At 37.0% G+C, this 18,228-nt stretch overlaps 2 protein-coding genes across 3 annotated transcripts in view; one reads left to right on the forward strand and one right to left on the reverse strand.

Annotated features, from left to right (window-relative positions):
* sbr (nuclear RNA export factor small bristles) overlaps positions 1-18,228 on the forward strand; it is a 99,516-nt gene that overhangs the window by 51,523 nt on the left and 29,765 nt on the right. The window lies entirely within an intron of this gene.
* Positions 5,866-11,733, reverse strand: LOC141397108 (uncharacterized). The gene is made up of 2 exons (XM_073973030.1): positions 11,423-11,733; positions 5,866-6,143 (listed from the first exon to the last, which is right to left on the reverse strand). The coding sequence occupies exons 1-2, from the start codon at positions 11,489-11,491 to the stop codon at positions 6,000-6,002; spliced, it is 213 nt and encodes a 70-aa protein (XP_073829131.1). The 5' UTR covers positions 11,492-11,733; the 3' UTR covers positions 5,866-5,999.

Genomic DNA, 18,228 nt, shown 5'->3' on the forward strand with positions numbered 1-18,228 from the left:
TTTTTCACTTTCCCCCTTAAATTGAAACGGAGGAAAGACAAAACTCACGGGGAATTTTTGTTCAGAATAACCAACCCCCATTATGTCCTCGTTATATCATGTATTGATAGAAGATCTCCTGTCTAGGTCTTTCACAGATAGAAGGTCACCCATTGAAGTTTCCTATCGACAGAAGACCTATTATTGAATATATTACCCTCTTATTGAGGTGTTCTTTAGATGGAAGACCTCTTACTGAGGTCTGCTATGAAAAAGGCCTGCTATTATCATCTTTAATAGATGTTATTAAGGTCCTCTGACTATAGAACTATTCCTATTATCTTCTTCTTTACATAGGATGTCTACTATTGATAAAAGACCTCCGTAGGAGTCTTCTATAGAACAGGAGACCTCCGTAGGAGTCTTCTATAGAATAGGTGACCTCCGTAGGAGTCTTCTATAGAATAGGTGACCTCCGTAATAGTCTTCTATAGGATAGGAGACCTCCGTAGGAGTCTTCTATAGAATAGGAGACCTCCGTAGGAGTCTTCTATCGAATAGAAGACCTCCGTAGGAGTCTTCTATAGGATAGGAGACCTCCGTAGGAGTCTTCTATAGAATAGGAGACCTCCGTAGGAGTGTTCTATAGAATAGGAGACCTCCGTCGGAGTCTTCTATAGAATAGGAGACCTCCGTAGGAGTATTCAATAAAATGGGAGACCTCCGTAGGAGTCTTCTATAGAATAGGAGACCTCCGTAGGAGTCTTCTATAGAATAGGAGACCTCCGTAGGAGACTTCTATAGAATAAGAGACCTCCGTAGGAGTCTTCTATAGAATAGTTGATCTCCGTAGGAGTCTTCTATAGAATAGGTGATCTCCGTAGGAGTCTTCTATAGAATAGGAGATCTCCGTAGGAGTCTTCTATAGAATAGGAGATCTCCGTAGGAGTCTTCTACAGAATAGGAGATCTTTGTAGGAGTCTTCTATAGAATAGGAGAACTCCGTAGGAGTCTTCTATAGAATAGGAGAACTCCGTAGGAGTCTTCTATAGAATAGGAGAACTCCGTAGGAGTCTTCTATAGAATATGAGAACTCCGTAGGAGTCTTCTATAGAATAGGAGACATCCGTAGGAGTCTTCTATAGAATAGGAGACATCCGTAGGAGTCTTCTATAGAATAGGAGACATCTGTAGGAGTCTTCTATAGAATAGGTGATCTCCGTAGGAGTCTTCTATAGAATAGGTGATCTACGTAGGAGTCTTCTATAGAATAGGTGATCTCCGTAGGAGTCTTCTATAGAATAGGTGATCTCCGTAGGAGTCTTCTATAGAATAGGAGAACTCCGTAGGAGTCTTCTATAGAATAGGAGAACTCCGTAGGAGTCTTCTATAGAATAGGAGACATCCGTAGGAGTCTTCTATAGAATAGGAGACATCCGTAGGAGTCTTCTATAGAATAGGTGATCTCCGTAGGAGTCTTCTATAGAATAGGTGATCTCCGTAGGAGTCTTCTATAGAATAGGTGATCTCCGTAGGAGTCTTCTATAGAATAGGAGATCTCCGTAGGAGTCTTCTACAGAATAGGAGATCTCCGTAGGAGTCTTCTATAGAATAGTAGACCTCCGTAGGAGACTTCTATAGAATAGGAGAACTCCGTAGGAGTCTTCTATAGAATAGGAGAACTCCGTAGGAGACTTCTATAGAATAGGAGAACTCCGTAGGAGTCTTCTATAGAATAGGAGAACTCCGTAGGAGACTTCTATAGAATAGGAGATCTCCGTAGGAGACTTCTATAGAATAGGAGAACTCCGTAGGAGTCTTCTATAGAATAGGAGAACTCCGTAGGAGTCTTCTATAGAATAGGAGAACTCCGTAGGAGTCTTCTATAGAATAGGAGAACTCCGTAGGAGTCTTCTATAGAATAGGAGAACTCCGTAGGAGTCTTCTATAGAATAGGAGACATCCGTAGGAGTCTTCTATAGAATAGGAGACATGCGTAGGAGTCTTCTATAGAATAGGAGACATCCGTAGGAGTCTTCTATAGAATAGGAGACCTCCGTAGGAGTCTTCTATAGAATAGGAGACCTCCATAGGAGTCTTCTATAGAATAGGAGACCTCCGTAGGAGTCTCCAAAGAATAGGAGACCTCCGTAGGAGTCTTCTATAGAATAGGAGACCTCCGTAGGAGTCTTCTATAGAATAGGTGATCTCCGTAGGAGTCTTCTATAGAATAGGTGATCTCCGTAGGAGTCTTCTATAGAATAGGAGACCTCCGTAGGAGTCTTCTATAGAATAGGAGACCTCCGTAGGAGTCTTCTATAGAATAGGAGACCTCCGTAGGAATCTTCTATAGAATAGGAGACCTCCGTAGGAGTCTTCTATAGAATAGGAGACCTCCGTAGGAGTCTTCTATAGAATAGGAGACCTCCGTAGGAGTCTTCTATAGAATAGGAGACCTCCGTAGGAGTCTTCTATAGAATAGGAGACCTCCGTAGGAGTCTTCTATAGAACAGGAGACCTCCGTAGGAGTCTTCTATAGAATAGGAGACCTCCGTAGGAGTCTTCTATAGAATAGGAGATCTCCGTAGGAGTCTTCTATAGAATAGGAGATCTCCGTAGGAGTCTTCTATAGAATAGGAGATCTCCGTGGGAGTCTTCTATAGAATAGCAGACGTCCGTAGGTGTCTTCTATAGAATAGGAGACCTCCGTAGGAGTCTTCTATAGAATAGCAGACCTCCGTAGGTGTCTTCTATAGAATAGGAGACCTCCGTAGGACTCTTCTATAGAATAGGAGACCTCCGTAGGAGTTTTCTATAGAATAGGAGACCTCCGTAGGAGTCTTCTATAGAATAGGAGACCTCCGTAGGAGTCTTCTATAGAATAGGAGACCTCCGTAGGAGTCTTCTATAGAATAGGAGACCTCCGTAGGAGTCTTCTATAGAATAGGAGACCTCCGTAGGAGTCTTCTATAGAATAGGAGACCTCCGTAGGAGTCTTCTATAGAATAGGAGACCTCCGTAGGAGTCTTCTATAGAATAGGAGACCTCCGTAGGAGTCTTCTATTGAATAGGAGACCTCCGTAGGAGTCTTCTATAGAATAGGAGACCTCCTTAGGAGTCTTCTATAGAATAGGAGACCTCCGTAGGGGTCTTCCATAGAATTCGAGACCTCCGTAGGGGTCTTCCATAGAATTCGAGACCTCCGTGGGAGTCTTCTATAGAATAGGAGACCTCCGTAGGAGTCTTCTATAGAATAGGAGAACTCCGTAGGAGTCTTCTATAGAATAGGAGAACTCCGTAGGAGTCTTCTATAGAATAGGAGAACTCCGTAGGAGTCTTCTATAGAATAGGAGAACTCCGTAGGAGTCTTCTATAGAATAGGAGACCTCCGTATTAGTCTTCTATAAAATAGGAGACCTCCGTAGCAGTCTTCTATAGAATAGGAGACCTCCGTAGGAGTCTTCTATAGAATAGGAGACCTCCGTAGGAGTCTTCTATAGAATAGGAGACCTCCGTAGGAGTCTTCTATAGAATAGGAGACCTCCGTAGGAGTCTTCTATAGAATAGGAGACCTCCGTAGGAGTCTTCTATAGAATAGGAGACCTCCGTAGGAGTCTTCTATAGAATAGGAGACCTCCGTAGGAGTCTTCTATAGAATAGGAGACCTCCGTAGGAGTCTTCTATTGAATAGGAGACTTGCGTAGAATTCTTCTACAGAATAGGAGATCTCCGTAGGAGTCTTCTATAGAATAGGAGATCTCCGTAGGAGTCTTCTATAGAATAGGAGATCTCCGTAGGAGTCTTCTATAGAATAGGAGATCTCCGTAGGAGTCTTCTATAGAATAGGATACCTCCGTAGGAGTCTTCTATGGAATATGGCATAAGAGACTCCTGCAGGAGTCTTTGCGGAATAGGAGATGTGCTTAGGGGTCTTATCTTAAAAATATCTTAAAGGTCTTGTATAGGTATTCCAAATAGAAAAGTTCCTCGTAGACCTCCGTAGGGATAGAAGAAGAACTCTAGATTATTCCAAGAGGGGCAATGGCCAACACATATTATCGTCGTGCAAGGCAAGAATCATTCTCTATATGCTTTCCAAATACCCATGCCATGACAATGATCATTTTTCCAAAAAGGTATTTTTGCAAATAAATCCAGCAACGTCCGACAAATAATGGGCGGCCTGCTGGTCTGCCTCCAGAAGTCATTACATTTTCCGTTTTTTCGTTATTCGATCGAGCAGGCCATTAAATATATGACATTAATTTCCTCGTCTGACAGTTGAGGCATTCTGAAACGAAATCGTATTCACCACCCTGCTAGGAAAACCTCAAATGTCTTGAACAATTCTCTCAATTTTGTTTTCGTTAGCTTGGTTGTGTAGGTTCAGCTGTTTCCGGATATCAATTAGGACATTAAATATGACGTTAATTTCCCGGTGTGACCGTTGCGATATTCTTGAACCTGAGCACGAAATCGTAGTCACCTCCCTGATAACAAAACCTCGAATGTCTTGAACAAATCTCTCAATTTTGTTTCCGTTAGCTTGGTTATGAAGGTTCAGTTGTTTTCGGATTTATACGTGTCTAACTTGAAATGCAGGTTCTCATAAAGACAATCTAGAAGCGGAAGTAAACTACAACCTGAGAGCTAAATCTTACAAAAATAGTTTTTAGGCTAATACTGCAACTGCCTCTGTCCTATTAAAACACGGGAAGTCTTGAATAACGCTGTCAATTTTGTCCCCATTAGTTTGGTTGTGAAGGTTCGGATTTATATGCTTTAAATGCAAATTCTCATAAAGATTTGCTTCGACTATTGATTCCCCATTCCTCACAACTGTAGTGTTCTGTCCTACTAAAACTTGGGAAGTCTTGAATAACGATGGCACCGATGTTTGTGACCATTAGTTTGCTTGAGAAAGTTCGAAACTATGGATTTTCCTTCAGTGTCTCATAAGGATTCTACGCGCTAACCCTTATAAAATTGTTATTAATTATTGCTTGGAATATCTAGAAATTATTGCTCAGATGGTCCATGCATAGTAAAATTATTATTATTGCATATTTATCTAATGGTCCCCTATGAATATTCCGCAAAACTTCACGGGTGTAGCTCTTATATAAATATTAATTCTCTTATAAATATTCTTTTAAATTGGAATTCAGTCCTTTTGAGACATTCCTGGATTGTTTAACGTGTTTGTACCTAAAATATCTACCGAGGTTTATACATAAAAAAGTTCGTTTTTTTTTTGGTGGAGGGAACAAGGTAGTTCCGTTACTACCCAACTCTATAAAATATTCTTAAAAAATTCACGAATTTAGCCCTGGTTGTCCCCCAAATATATTCGTGGATTACCACACCACCATTGTCCTTAAAAACTGTTGATTAAACTTATTAAAACAAAAAACATTTTTATTGCATACTTTTAGGCACTTCTCAATTCTGCCAACAGCTGATCTTGACATTTCTCATAGAATGAGGAACTTGTTTTCTTATCAAAAACTAATTTCACATGAAACTCTAAAGCCATGAGATAGATATCAGTTCCTTAATAACAATATTCCATGGTATTATATGAAATCTTATCACATTTTTTTGCCTTTGCTTCTAATGTAAGAAAATCCATAAAGTGGGTATTAATCAAAACCATTTCAAACGTCGTCATTTGATAAACCTATAAACAGAAAAACAACAATACCAACTGCACTTAGTCATACCGCCAATATTAGCACTATTACGCTTCGGGTTTCAATTGTTAGATAAATTAATTTTGATTTCTTTTCGACATGAATGTCTTCTTGTCCATTTCCTATAACTTGTGATAGGGCGCAAGATATGTTATTTTATAACAAAAATATTTATTTTTAAAAAATTATCAAATTTGTTATGTGTTTATATACAATACTTATATATTTTTTACATTTCATTTTATTTGTCTTAAAAATATAAAAAAAAATTAAATTCTAATATATAATATTTCTTCGTTTATTGTCCATATTTCGTTCTATTTTTGTTTATATTGATTCTCTTGGTGTTTTTGTTTCCGCAATTTCGGTTACTAAAACTGGAGGGTTCATTGGATCTGTTGTCGGTGTTGTTAGAGTTCTTCTAAAAGTTCCCGTATCACTTGGCTGGGCAACAATTGTGGAAGTTGTACTCTGTAAGAGAAAAAATAATGGAAACATTAGTAAGACACAGTTTAAATGGAAAATATTATTATATTATTGTATTTTTTTGTTACGAAAAACTTTAACAAATGACTTGATTTAAAATTAATAGATATTCCTTTATGCCCTGATTACGTGGATCGAATTTGATCGAAATGACTTCTAGGCTAATACTGAGTCTGTCTCTGCCATGTTAAAACCTCTAAAGTCTTAAACAACGCACTCAATTTGGCCTCTATTAGTTTGGTTAAGAAGATTCAGTTCTTCATGACTCTGAATGGAGTTTCTCATAATTTGCCTGGCAGCAATATAGAATTCTCGAACCTCAGTATTATATCATACCGAAATGCTTCTTTTCGTCCCATTAAAACCTGGAAAGTCTTCAAGAACGCTCTCAATTTTTTCTTTAAGAAGACCGTTTGATCGTCCACAAGAAGATCATTGTCATCGTCTTTATGATAAGAAATGGCGTCCACACCTGGCATAATAGGATGGTAGGAAAACCCAAAGAAGAAATCATTGTTATAAAATAACAATTTCTATGCATATTTTTCAGGACTATTGAAAATACTTTTGTGGAGGAAAATTGAAAAACGTACTTTCGAAAATGGTGATACTCTAATTTGCTGATTTATACTGGTTTGACTCCACATGCAGTTTCTCATTAAGACTTTTCGGCATACTAGAACATGATTTTATTTTTTATTAATAGACATTCCCTTATTTCCTCGTTTGACCGTTTCATCGTCCTCAAGAAGATCATTGTCATCGTCTTTATGATAAGAAATGGCGTCCACACCTGGCATAATAGGATGGTAGGAAAACCCAAAGTGCAAATCATTGTTATAAAACTAACAATTTCTACGCATATTTGTCAGGACTATTGAAAATACTTTTGTGGGGGAAAATTGAAAAACGTACTTTCGAAAATGGTGATACTCTAATTTGCTGATTTATACTGGTTTGACTCTACATGCAGTTTCTCATAAAGACTTTTTGGCATACTAGATCCTGATTTTATTTTTATTAATAGATATTCCCTTATTTCCTCGTGTTTTTCTCCATTTTCTTGATCATTTTCCATATTAAATTGACACAGACACGGCTCAATGACATATCCGACATAATCAGTAAGATAGTGAATATTTCTAGGAAGTTTTCTTTCCATAGTAGATATGTTTCACATTTTCACGCTCCCACCATTCCCATTATCTATCGTTTAAAAGAAGGCGGACAAAGCGATTACATAGTATCTGAACAGGTTTAATGCTAATCGAGTTTAAGCTCTCTTTATATCGCTAACCCAAATGAGAGGATAAAACAAAAAATATACTATTACTGAGTAAAATAGAGATTTGTAGATTGAAAGCGATTCTTACAGTACACCAGCCTACGTAAAAATACTTTAGGTAACGTTTCCAATCGTTTCGTTTCGTATTTTCCATAGGAACAATACAAAGCGAAACATAACCCACGCTGGCGGAGTTCGCTGTTTAGTTTCGTTTTGTTTACATTCTTGAGTGCGAACAAAACTATAAGCGAAAAGTACTCAACTCCACAAGAGCAGATAGAAAACTAAATAGTACTAAACACATGTGAATAAATCAAAAACGTTTGGTGGTTGATAAAATATTCACTGTGGTATGTTGATGTTACTTTATAGGGTTGTTAAGCAATCACATTTGCAAGTGGCCCTATGTTCCACCTAGGAACCTGGATATTAATAATAATAATAAGCAATCACATGTGTGTGTGCCTGAGTGTGTAATTGACCATAACGCACGGCATACGTTTCCCAAAAATTATTTTTGTTTCGGCAAAGCATAGCCGAAGTTACATTTCAGCAATCGTACGGTTTTCATCTTTTTACATTGAAAAGTTTGTGGTTTTGTTTTGGTTGTGAGAATGAAACGATTCAGATAAGCTGAAAAGTTTGTGGCTTTGTGCGATTGGTACGAGAATCGTTTTGTTTGTTTCCGTTCATTGCAGTACACCTTGTTTCACGAGCGCATCTGTACAAAACAAGAAAATAGTGAATGTAGAGCATGAGGAGAGGACTACAATACTTTGGAACACTTTCTCTGCCTTGGCCCTGTTTTTTTGAAAACCTCAACTCTTGGGAAACGACACCATACCAAATTAGGGTAAACTAGTTTAAAAACTTATGGCGGACTACAGGGTTATTATGGCTTAAATGTATGTCCATATGGACATGTTTCGATTTTTATCTCCCCTCTTCTAAACCTAATCTCGCCATGTAATAGTTGTAGGATATGTTTAAAGGATAACTACTTTTTTCCCAAGAAGATGGAAAAATAACTCCCACAAAATTTGGTTTAGGATAAAGGTTTTCCATATGAACGTTTGGTCAAATTTAAGCTGAATATTAATACTGTCTATGAAAAAAATAATTTCGAAATGGTATTGAAAATTGATTACAAGAAGATACAAAAAGTCGGGAAAATCTGTTGAATAGCCTAAATTACTAGCCAATGAGGGACACTATTGCTGATAAATATGACTAAAAGTTTATTAGACGGGAGGTTTAATTCCTACAAGCAATTGAGGAGGCTGTGCTGATAACCACTTGTTTAAAGTTTGAACTGTCATACCTTTAAACGCAATGGTCTGAAAATCAGTATTTGAAAAGAAGGATTTAGAACAAGCAAAAAGCCCATAATTGACAACAATGTGATTTATAGAAGACCCTTTAGGATAAACATATTAAACGCTCTAGGTTTTAAGCGGGTCGTCCTTTACAAGATATGAAATGCCGTAAAAATTTTGCAAGGAAAACACAAAGAGGAAATCATAGTTATACAATAACAATTTCTTTGCATATTTTCCAGAAACATCAGACAAATGAAGATTTTTTTAAATATTTTTGTGGTGAATTAATGAAAAAAAATAATAATTAAAAACGTACTTTCGAAAATGGTGATAAATTTTTCAATAATAATAAAATTCTAATATGTCCTCTTCTTTAAGAAGATCATTTAGTCGTCTTTGAGAAGACCATTTACCCCCTGTTTTTGTAACTATTTTTTGTTCGTTCGTCTATATTCGTAATAATTTGGGCATCCATAACTCTGCCCCTAAATGACATACAGATCTAATTCTTCGTAAACACGTTCTATATATAGTTAAGAATTCCTCATTCAAAAATCAGCGTTCCACATTTGCGCTAAGGCGAGTAAATCGATCTAAAAAATTTGACAATTCGTGTGAGAACATAAAATTTTTTTACAAAAACTGGGGGTTAGTCGTCTTTAAGAAGACCATTTAGCAGTCTTTAAGAAGACCGTTTGATCGTCCTCAAAAAGACTATTGTCATCGTCTTTATGATAAGAAATGGCGTCCACACCTGGCATAATAGGATGGTAGGAATACCCAAAGAGGAAATCATAGTTGTAAACTAAAAATTTCTATGCATATTTTTCAGGAATATTGAAAATACTTTTGTGGAGGAAAATTGAAAAACGTACTTTCGAAAATGGTGATACTCTAATATGTCCTCTTTTTTAAGAAGATAACTTAGTTGTCTTAAAAAACTTATTTGGTCGTCTTAAAGAAGTTCATTTAGTCGTCTGTAAGAAGACTTGATCGTCCTAAAGAAGAACATTGCGGCCATCTTTAAGATGATGTTCTTAAAATACCATTTTCTTTGTCTTTAAGATGGTAATTTGAAGAAGACCATTTGGTTGTCATTAACCCGCCAATAAGTGACGACTGATCTGTGAGACTGGTTGTTTTTAAAAATTCGTATAACTTTATTAATTTTATTGTTTTTATGTACATCCGCACCAAGATTTAAAGTTGTGTTATTGTTGAAGTGCTCAAATAGAAAACATAAAAACCGCGGTGCATAAGACCGGGTTAAACATTAATCAAAGTAAAATTTGAGTCACCATTGTCGGGTTGTCTTTGATGTGGGAATTAGTTTAAAGAATTATAAGTAGACATCGGATTTTACATATTTTTTCAAATAGAATATCAGGAGTATTGTCACAAAACAGCCATAACATTTTAATTTTTTCCTTAAAGCCAGTTCGAATTCTTATCCAAATCTCATCCATGTGGCTGACATATGGTCTAGTGGACTTTTTTGCTCACTACAATCCCAGGAATCAGAATCGCGAAGGCCCAAATAAGCGCTTTTTCCTTCCATACAAACCGCCCCGACCTAATGTATACACAATAATATTGCTTCTAAATTTGGATCAATTTCGAAGATGACCTTCTGGGCTTTAGGGTTCTTCGTCCATCATTTTGATATTTTTAAAGAAGCAAATTCATATCCTGAAACCAACTAAAATGGTGTGAAATGTGTAACTTGTGGCAATTGGTCCAAATTTGGAATATCCTAACATGTCTTCAATTTCGAATATTAACTATATTGAACAACTTTTTTTGGAACAAAATTTCAAAATATTTCGCTTATATGCATTTCAAAAGGTTTTTCTGGATTGTTTTGAAAGGGCAAAAAGGGGCACACGTGCCCTTAATGAGAATAACAACAGAACAACCACCACTCAGTCTTCGTTCAGAAGTCAATGAAGAAGGTTCTGTTGTCGCTTGTTTCAATAATTTTTTATTTTAGCAAGTCATTAACGCACACGCAGCGAGAGAGAGTCGTATGCGTGCGGCCGCAAACAATGCGTTTGTATTAGTGCCGATACCTGAATTATAACATAATATTTTTAGGAAGTTGTTCATACTTCCTGAGATAATTGCCCGAAAACAACTTATGGTAATATTTCCTCCAAAATAGGAACTAATTGTCAAGTACCTCCCTCTTCAAACAAAAGATGAAAATTTTTGCGCTTAAGTCCAGTTTAAAGTCACTTATCGGATCATAATGAACAAAGTCCATACATGCTGTAATAATGACTCGAAATCTCTAAAACATCTACCAACTAAACCGGCTAATGCTCACTTTAACACTAGAGAGTTGTAACTAATTTGATCCTATAGTTCAAGGCCACTACCAGGGTCGTGTTGATATGTTTACCGCCGTTAGTATTCATGGTATTGATTATAATGAAAAGTTCGAGATATAGGCCTCGAAAATTTCCAAAAAAAATTATTATTGTCGCAAAGTTTGGGGGCAAACGAATGTCGGCGAAGTCGAGTCATTATTTTTTTTTAATTTTTTTATGTTATGATCCTCACAAAAAAGCAGATCAATTAACTTTAAAATATGATGCAATTCACCTTGTCATCTTCTTTTAATCACTTTTGTATATATAAACACATTTTTATACACCTACATCATTATTTGCTTCCGAGGGACTCCATGATTTCTTTTTGTCCATATCCTTAGATCCACAGCAACCCATGTTTATTTCGTTTATTTATTTTAAAATTTGTAAAATATTATTTTAAAGTGTTTCGTAAAAATGTCCTTTAAAATATTTCCTTTCAATATTTCCAATTGAAAATTATTAATTATTTTTTTTTTTTTTGAAAATTTTTGTTGTGATTGACGATTTCACTTTCAAAGCTCTCCGAAACGTACTGAACGTAAATTATTTTTAGAGAAAAACCGCAACTTCACCTCAACAACAACGTTGTGTGTGTGTGTTTTTGTTCTTAATGCGGTCTTTCTTTTTTCATTCCATTCATTTTTTCATTGTACATAATATGGGAGCAGCAAAACTCGCTACTGCTGCACCAACAACAACAACAGCAAAGTTAAAGTAAATAATAAATTGGCAAAAAAAAAAAAAAAAATAACAACAATAACAATATATTTGTTGTTATACATAATGTACAACAAGTCATATTTTTTATCAGAAATATACAATACAATTACTTACAAACCGAACAAATTCATCCAGACGTGGATATGAGTCAGTCAGTAAGGCACATCGTCGTCGTCGTCGTCGACGAATCAGAAAAATGTTCTTTAGCAAAATAAGTCATGTTTTTATTTTTTATATAGTATTTTTTAAAAAAAAGTGATAATTCGTCAAGAGAGTTTGCAATTCCTGTTGCATACTACTAGCCACTTCTTCGTACAATTAGGGTTGCCAGATTTGATTGAATTAGATCGAGATGTGGTTGTGGAGAATTGGGGAATGATAACTCTTCAAGATGGCATCTTAACAGGCCTTTTTAATCCTTTAGGGAGCTCATATACACACAAATGGTTGCCGATCCCCAGCTATAGAGCCGAAGAGGTGAACTGACCTTATCCCTTCTCAGCCCCGGAGCTAAATTCGGCTAGCTGTTCGCAGGGAGAAAGCAATGTCTGCGCTATTATTATTACATTCTCAAAATATACATGTCCGAGAACACATTCCTAGTACGGTACGCAGATGATATAGGCATATTCCAGTAGTAGTCGACATGAATGTAAAAGACATAGTCATTCGCACACAAGAAGCTGTCACATACCTGGGAATACGACTAGACAATAAATTGTCTTTCTCGGCGTGCAACAGAATCCTCTTGGATCCTATAGATGAGAGTTATTGGCATGGAATCTCTCAACTGCACAAAAAGCCAACAAATTACTAGCAGTACAAAGAACAGCGGCATTACGAGTTGCTTCTGCATATCGCACGGTATCAGGACCAGCTGTTCAAATAATAGCGGGTATGATACCCATCGACTTGATAGCAGAAGAGCGGTCGAAACTGTTTGAGGCAAAACACATATGCAAACGCAGAACAAGTGCGAGAATAGACATATGCAAAATGGCAAAGGCGCTGAGATGGAAAAACCTATGGCAGATGGACTGCGAAGCTTATTCCGAACATAAGAAGATGGGTGAATAGAAGACATGGATATGTAAACTATTACATCACACAGATGCTCTCCGGTCATGGATATTTTCGGAAGTGTTTGTTTAAACGAGGAAAGTGCAGTTCCCCATTCTGCCTATACTCTACTCTTCGTGCAACCGATGGCTCAAACTCGGAGCAGAAGCAGCGTGAGTAATTGGCGATATCTCGGCCGAAAATATTGTGGAGAAAATGGTAACAGATCAAGAACACTGGAATGCAATCGCAAGGTACTACGAAGAGTTGCTGGGAAAGAAAAAGGCAGACCTAGATAACGCTTAAAGTGAGCAAACAGCGGTGGACGCAAGCAAAAAGCAGAAGAAGGCCACTGGCCTGGGAGCCAACTCGAAGTAATACGAAAGTGTTGCCGAGATGGACGCAGTTCCCAGAGGTGATCATATGGGTTTTTAGTCGGTGTAAAGATCCCCATTCTGCCTATAAGAGAAAGAAGAAACACTAGACGATGCTGAGCACACGTTCTCTTCGTGCAACCGATGGCTTGAACTCGGAGCGGAAGCAGCGCGAGTAATTGGCGATATCTCGGCCGAAAATATTGTGGAGAAAATGGTAACATATCAAGAACACTGGAATGCAATCGCAAGGTACTGCGAAGAGTTGCTGAGAAAGAAAAAGGTAGACCTAGATAGTCCCGGTCCACACTAGCGTGAATTTCATTAAAAATATCATGAAATTAGGTGTTCTTAAATCGAATTCCCCACTACAGCAATTTTATGATTTTACTTTTCTATGGAGGTCGATCTAGAGCAATGTCGTGCTTTGATATTGTTAAAGCTACGAAGTTTTTCGGCAATTCACACACACACGACCCGAACGCAACGAAAGAGCACACAAATGTTTTGATTTGTTTTTGTTTTGCAGCATGCGTGCATACAACGTTACTAACACACTGTCAAAAGTTGCAAATATTGAGAATTTTGTGTGCCCTCTTCTTGGTCGGCTGTGATCTAGAGGCGCAAAATTTCATGCAATTTTTTCAATGAAATCACTCGAGTGTGGACCGGGACATAACGCTTAACGTGAGCAAACAGCGGTGGACGCAAACAAAAAAGAGAAGAAGGCCACTGGCCTGGGAGCCACCTCGAAGTAATACGAAAGTGTTGCCGAGATGGACGCAGTTCTCCGAGGTGATCCGATGGGTTTTTAGTCGGTGTAAGGATAGAGCCCGGCATACCACGATGAGTGACGATTCACCTTAAATGCGCAAAAGCATTTTCCCATCTGAGCCGAAAAATTATTATTATGCACCCATGCGTTTAGGGCAGTAAATATAATTTTAAGTTGGAGTCATTGAGTCATGAATTTCAGTGGAACACATGAACATTTCTTGCCTTAGTGGCAACCCCATACCCCGTCATTCATCGCATGTGTGTTCAACAGAAAAAAATCCATTACTGATAACGAAGAAAAACTCTACTCTTCTTCCTCATAAGATGAGTGAGTTACTCTCTTGGTATGTGGATATGCAAACATTCTAGTTCGTTTATTTGTTCCTTTGAAATTTGTTTTAACAATAAAACTATTTGTCTAAAATGATGTACCTACCTGACTGAGACCTCACTCAATTATTAATAGGTTATGGCCGATGACACATCGAAATGAACCCAACCCAAACAAAAACTGCCTATCTTAATTGTTCAAGTGTCGGTGTGTGTATGTTCCACAGATTTTATTGTTAATTTATTGGTGGTGCGTCTGGGTGATTTTTGCGCCATTTATATTTTTAATTTCCCCGTCTGTTTATAATTGGAGGTCATCAACAGTTGTTTATTGTGTGGCATCAAGAACAATGGGATTTGTATGGCCACATTGTTTTATAATTCTTTGTAATAAAATTATAGGCTGTATTTTTTTGAGACACACGATGCATTATCAGCATTACTTTTGGAATTAAGTGTAAAGAACCCTTCATCTTCATTGGAGAAATGTCTTGAATTTGGCATCTTCAATTTCATACAAAGTATATTAATTATTTGTCCTGTTCCTAGGCAATTCGAATCCTCATTTGAGGGTCAACTTATTTTTTGCATTGGAGAAATACCTTGAACTTGTCATATTTAATTCCATACCAAATAAAAAAGTTATACTTATTTTGAATCAAATGAAGTCACCATTTGAGGGTCAACTGGCCCTTGATTGGAAAATATTCTCAAAAAATAATATTTCCTAATTTTTGTTAAAAACTACCACTAAACTTCATTTCAGAAGGTTAGTGTCGAAGATGGAAACATTCTGCAGACAATTTAAGTTGAAGTCTTCAAATAAATGAAATCGGTAGACCGGCATTATATCCTGAATATATCGGTGTCAATTTGTATGTATTGTCTTTTATTAATTTTTGTCCATACCCTAATTTGAGGGTCAACTTATTTTTGGCATTAAGTGTGAAGAACACGTTTTCAATGGAGAAATACCTCGAACTTGTCATCTTCAATTCCATACTAAATAAATTTCGAATTCTTCTTGTTCTGAGTCAATCGAAGTCCCCATATGAAGGTCAAGTCGTCCTTGATTGAAAAATATTCTCACTTTTTGCATTTCCCAGTTTTGGTTAAAATCTACCACTAAACTTCATTTTAGAAGGCTTGCGTCAAAGAAGGAAAAATTCTGCAGACAATTTCAGTATAAGTCTTCAAATAAATGAAATTGGTAGACCGCGGCATTATACCATTAATATATATAGGTGTCAAATTGTATATATAATTTTTTTTAATTTTATTCAATTTAAACCAAAGTAGCTCTTGTTAGCGGGTTGAGGTCAAGGGAAGAAATATACTTCATCGAATTTCACTATAGGTCTCGGAGCAACAGAAATCGGTAGCTCCAATATATAGCAAAATAGATATCGGTGCCAATTTGGGTATACTCAACATTGGTAATTTTTTATTTTTTTATTTTTATTTTTTAATTGTTGTCAATTTGAACCACATTGCCTTGAGCCTTGAGATCTATGAAAGAAATATTCTCTGGAAAATTTAACTATATGTCGCCAAATAGGGGGAAATCATTGGAACCAATATATAACACTATGGTATCGCTGGCAAGTTTGACATATGACATTGTGATCAGTGTTAAGTTTTTTTTTCGAAAAACTTGAAAATGTAAGCCACAATAGCTCGTCTAAGTGAGATAAGGTCAATGAAGGAAATATTCTACACAAATTTCACTATGTGTATCATACAGGACAAATCGGTGGACCCAATATAAAACCCTATACAATTGGTGTCAATTGGTATGACTAACATGTTTTTATCTATTTTTTTTTTTTAAATTGCGACAAATCTTGTCCACAAGGCCTCATGTTACAGGGTTGGGGTTAATGGAGGAAATTTTCTCCGCCCAATTCCACCATCGGCCCGGAACAAGAGAAACCGGTAGATCAAATATAAACCACCAAAATGTAGCTGTCTATTTGGTCACCAATATTTTTCCCTCTATGTTCTTTTTTCGAATTGCATCCAAATTGGCCTACAAGACCTCATTTTAGTGGACTGGGGTCAATGGGGGAAATATTCTCCACTGAATTTGACTATGGGTCTCCGAACAAGAAGTATCCGTAGACCCAATATAAAACACTAAAATATTGGTGTCAATAGAGGGGAGACAAATATGATTTGCTTTACTTTGTAATTTTTTTCGAATTGCAACAAATCTGGGCCACAGGGGCTCATGTTACAGTGTTGGGTTCAATGGAGGAAATATTCTCCGCCAAATTCCACTATTGGTGTCCGACAAGAGAAATCGGTAGACCCAATGTAAACCACTAAAATTGATACCCATCAATTTGGGTCACAACATTTGTTCCTTTTTTCGTATTGCATCCAATTTCACCCCCAAGACCTCATGCTAGGGGACTGGGGTCAATGGAGGAAATATTCTCCACAAAATTTCACTATAGGTCTACGAGCAAGAGAAATCATTAGAACCAATATATACCATTCCATTGCTGCAGAAAATTTAGGCATAAGACATTTTTGGTTTATTTTGCACTTTTTTTGGAACAGGTGGCATTTTGAACCACAATGACTGATTTGAAGTGTTTAGAGTCGAAGGAAAAAAATATTCTCCACTGAATTTCACTATGGGTCTCCGAACAAGAAGTATCCGTAGACCCAATATAAAGCACTAAAATATTGGTGTCAACAGAGGGGTGACAAATATGCTTTGCTTTACTTTGTATTTTTTTCGAATTGCAACAAATCTGGGCCACAATGCCTCATGTTACAGGGTTGGGGTCAGTGGAGGAAATATTCTCCGCCAAATTCCACTATGGGTGTCCGAACAAGAGAAATCGGTAGACCCAATGTAAACCACTAAAATTGACACCTATCAATTTGGGTCACTACATTTTTTTTTTCTTTTTTCGTATTGCAGCCAATTTGACCCCCAAGACCTCATGCTAGGAGACTGGGGTCAATGGAGGAAATATTCTCCACAAAATTTCACTGTAGGTCTACGAACAAGAGAAATCGTTAGAACTAATATACCATTCCATTACTACAGGAAATTTAGGCATAAGACATTTTTGGAATATTTTGCACTTTTTTTTTTTTTTGAACAGGTGGCATTTTGAACCACAATGACTGATTTGAAGGGTTTAGAGTCGAAGGAAAAAATATTCTCCACTGAATTTCACTATGGGTCTCCGAACAAGAAGTATCCGTACGCCCAATATAAAGCACTAAAATATTGGTGTCAATAGGGGTGACAAATATATTTTGCTCCACTTTGTGATTTTTTTTTTCGAATTGCAACAAATCTGGGCCACAATGCCTCATGTTACAGGTTTGGGGTCAATGGAGGAAATATTCTCCGCCAAATTCCACTATGGGTTCCGAACAAGAGAAATCGGTAGACCCAATGTAAACCACTAAAATTGACACCTATCAATTTGGGTCACTACATTTTTTTTTTCTTTTTTCGTATTGCAGCCAATTTGACCCCCAAGACCTCATGCTAGGAGACTGGGGTCAATGGAGGAAATATTCTCCACAAAATTTCACTGTAGGTCTACGAACAAGAGAAATCGTTAGAACTAATATACCATTCCATTACTACAGGAAATTTAGGCATAAGACATTTTTGGAATATTTTGCACTTTTTTTTTTTTTTGAACAGGTGGCATTTTGAACCACAATGACTCATTTGAATTGTTTGGAGTAAAATTTCACTATGGGTGTCCAAAGAAAAGGAATTGGTAGACCCAATATAAACCCAAAAAATATGGGTGTCAATTTGGTCACCAAAATTGTCGGTATATTTTGTGATTT

The sequence above is a fragment of the Musca autumnalis genome, unplaced genomic scaffold (genome assembly GCF_047663935.1).
Source record: "Musca autumnalis isolate F117 unplaced genomic scaffold, ASM4766393v1 scaffold_3, whole genome shotgun sequence".
Taxonomy (NCBI): Eukaryota; Metazoa; Arthropoda; class Insecta; order Diptera; family Muscidae; genus Musca; species Musca autumnalis.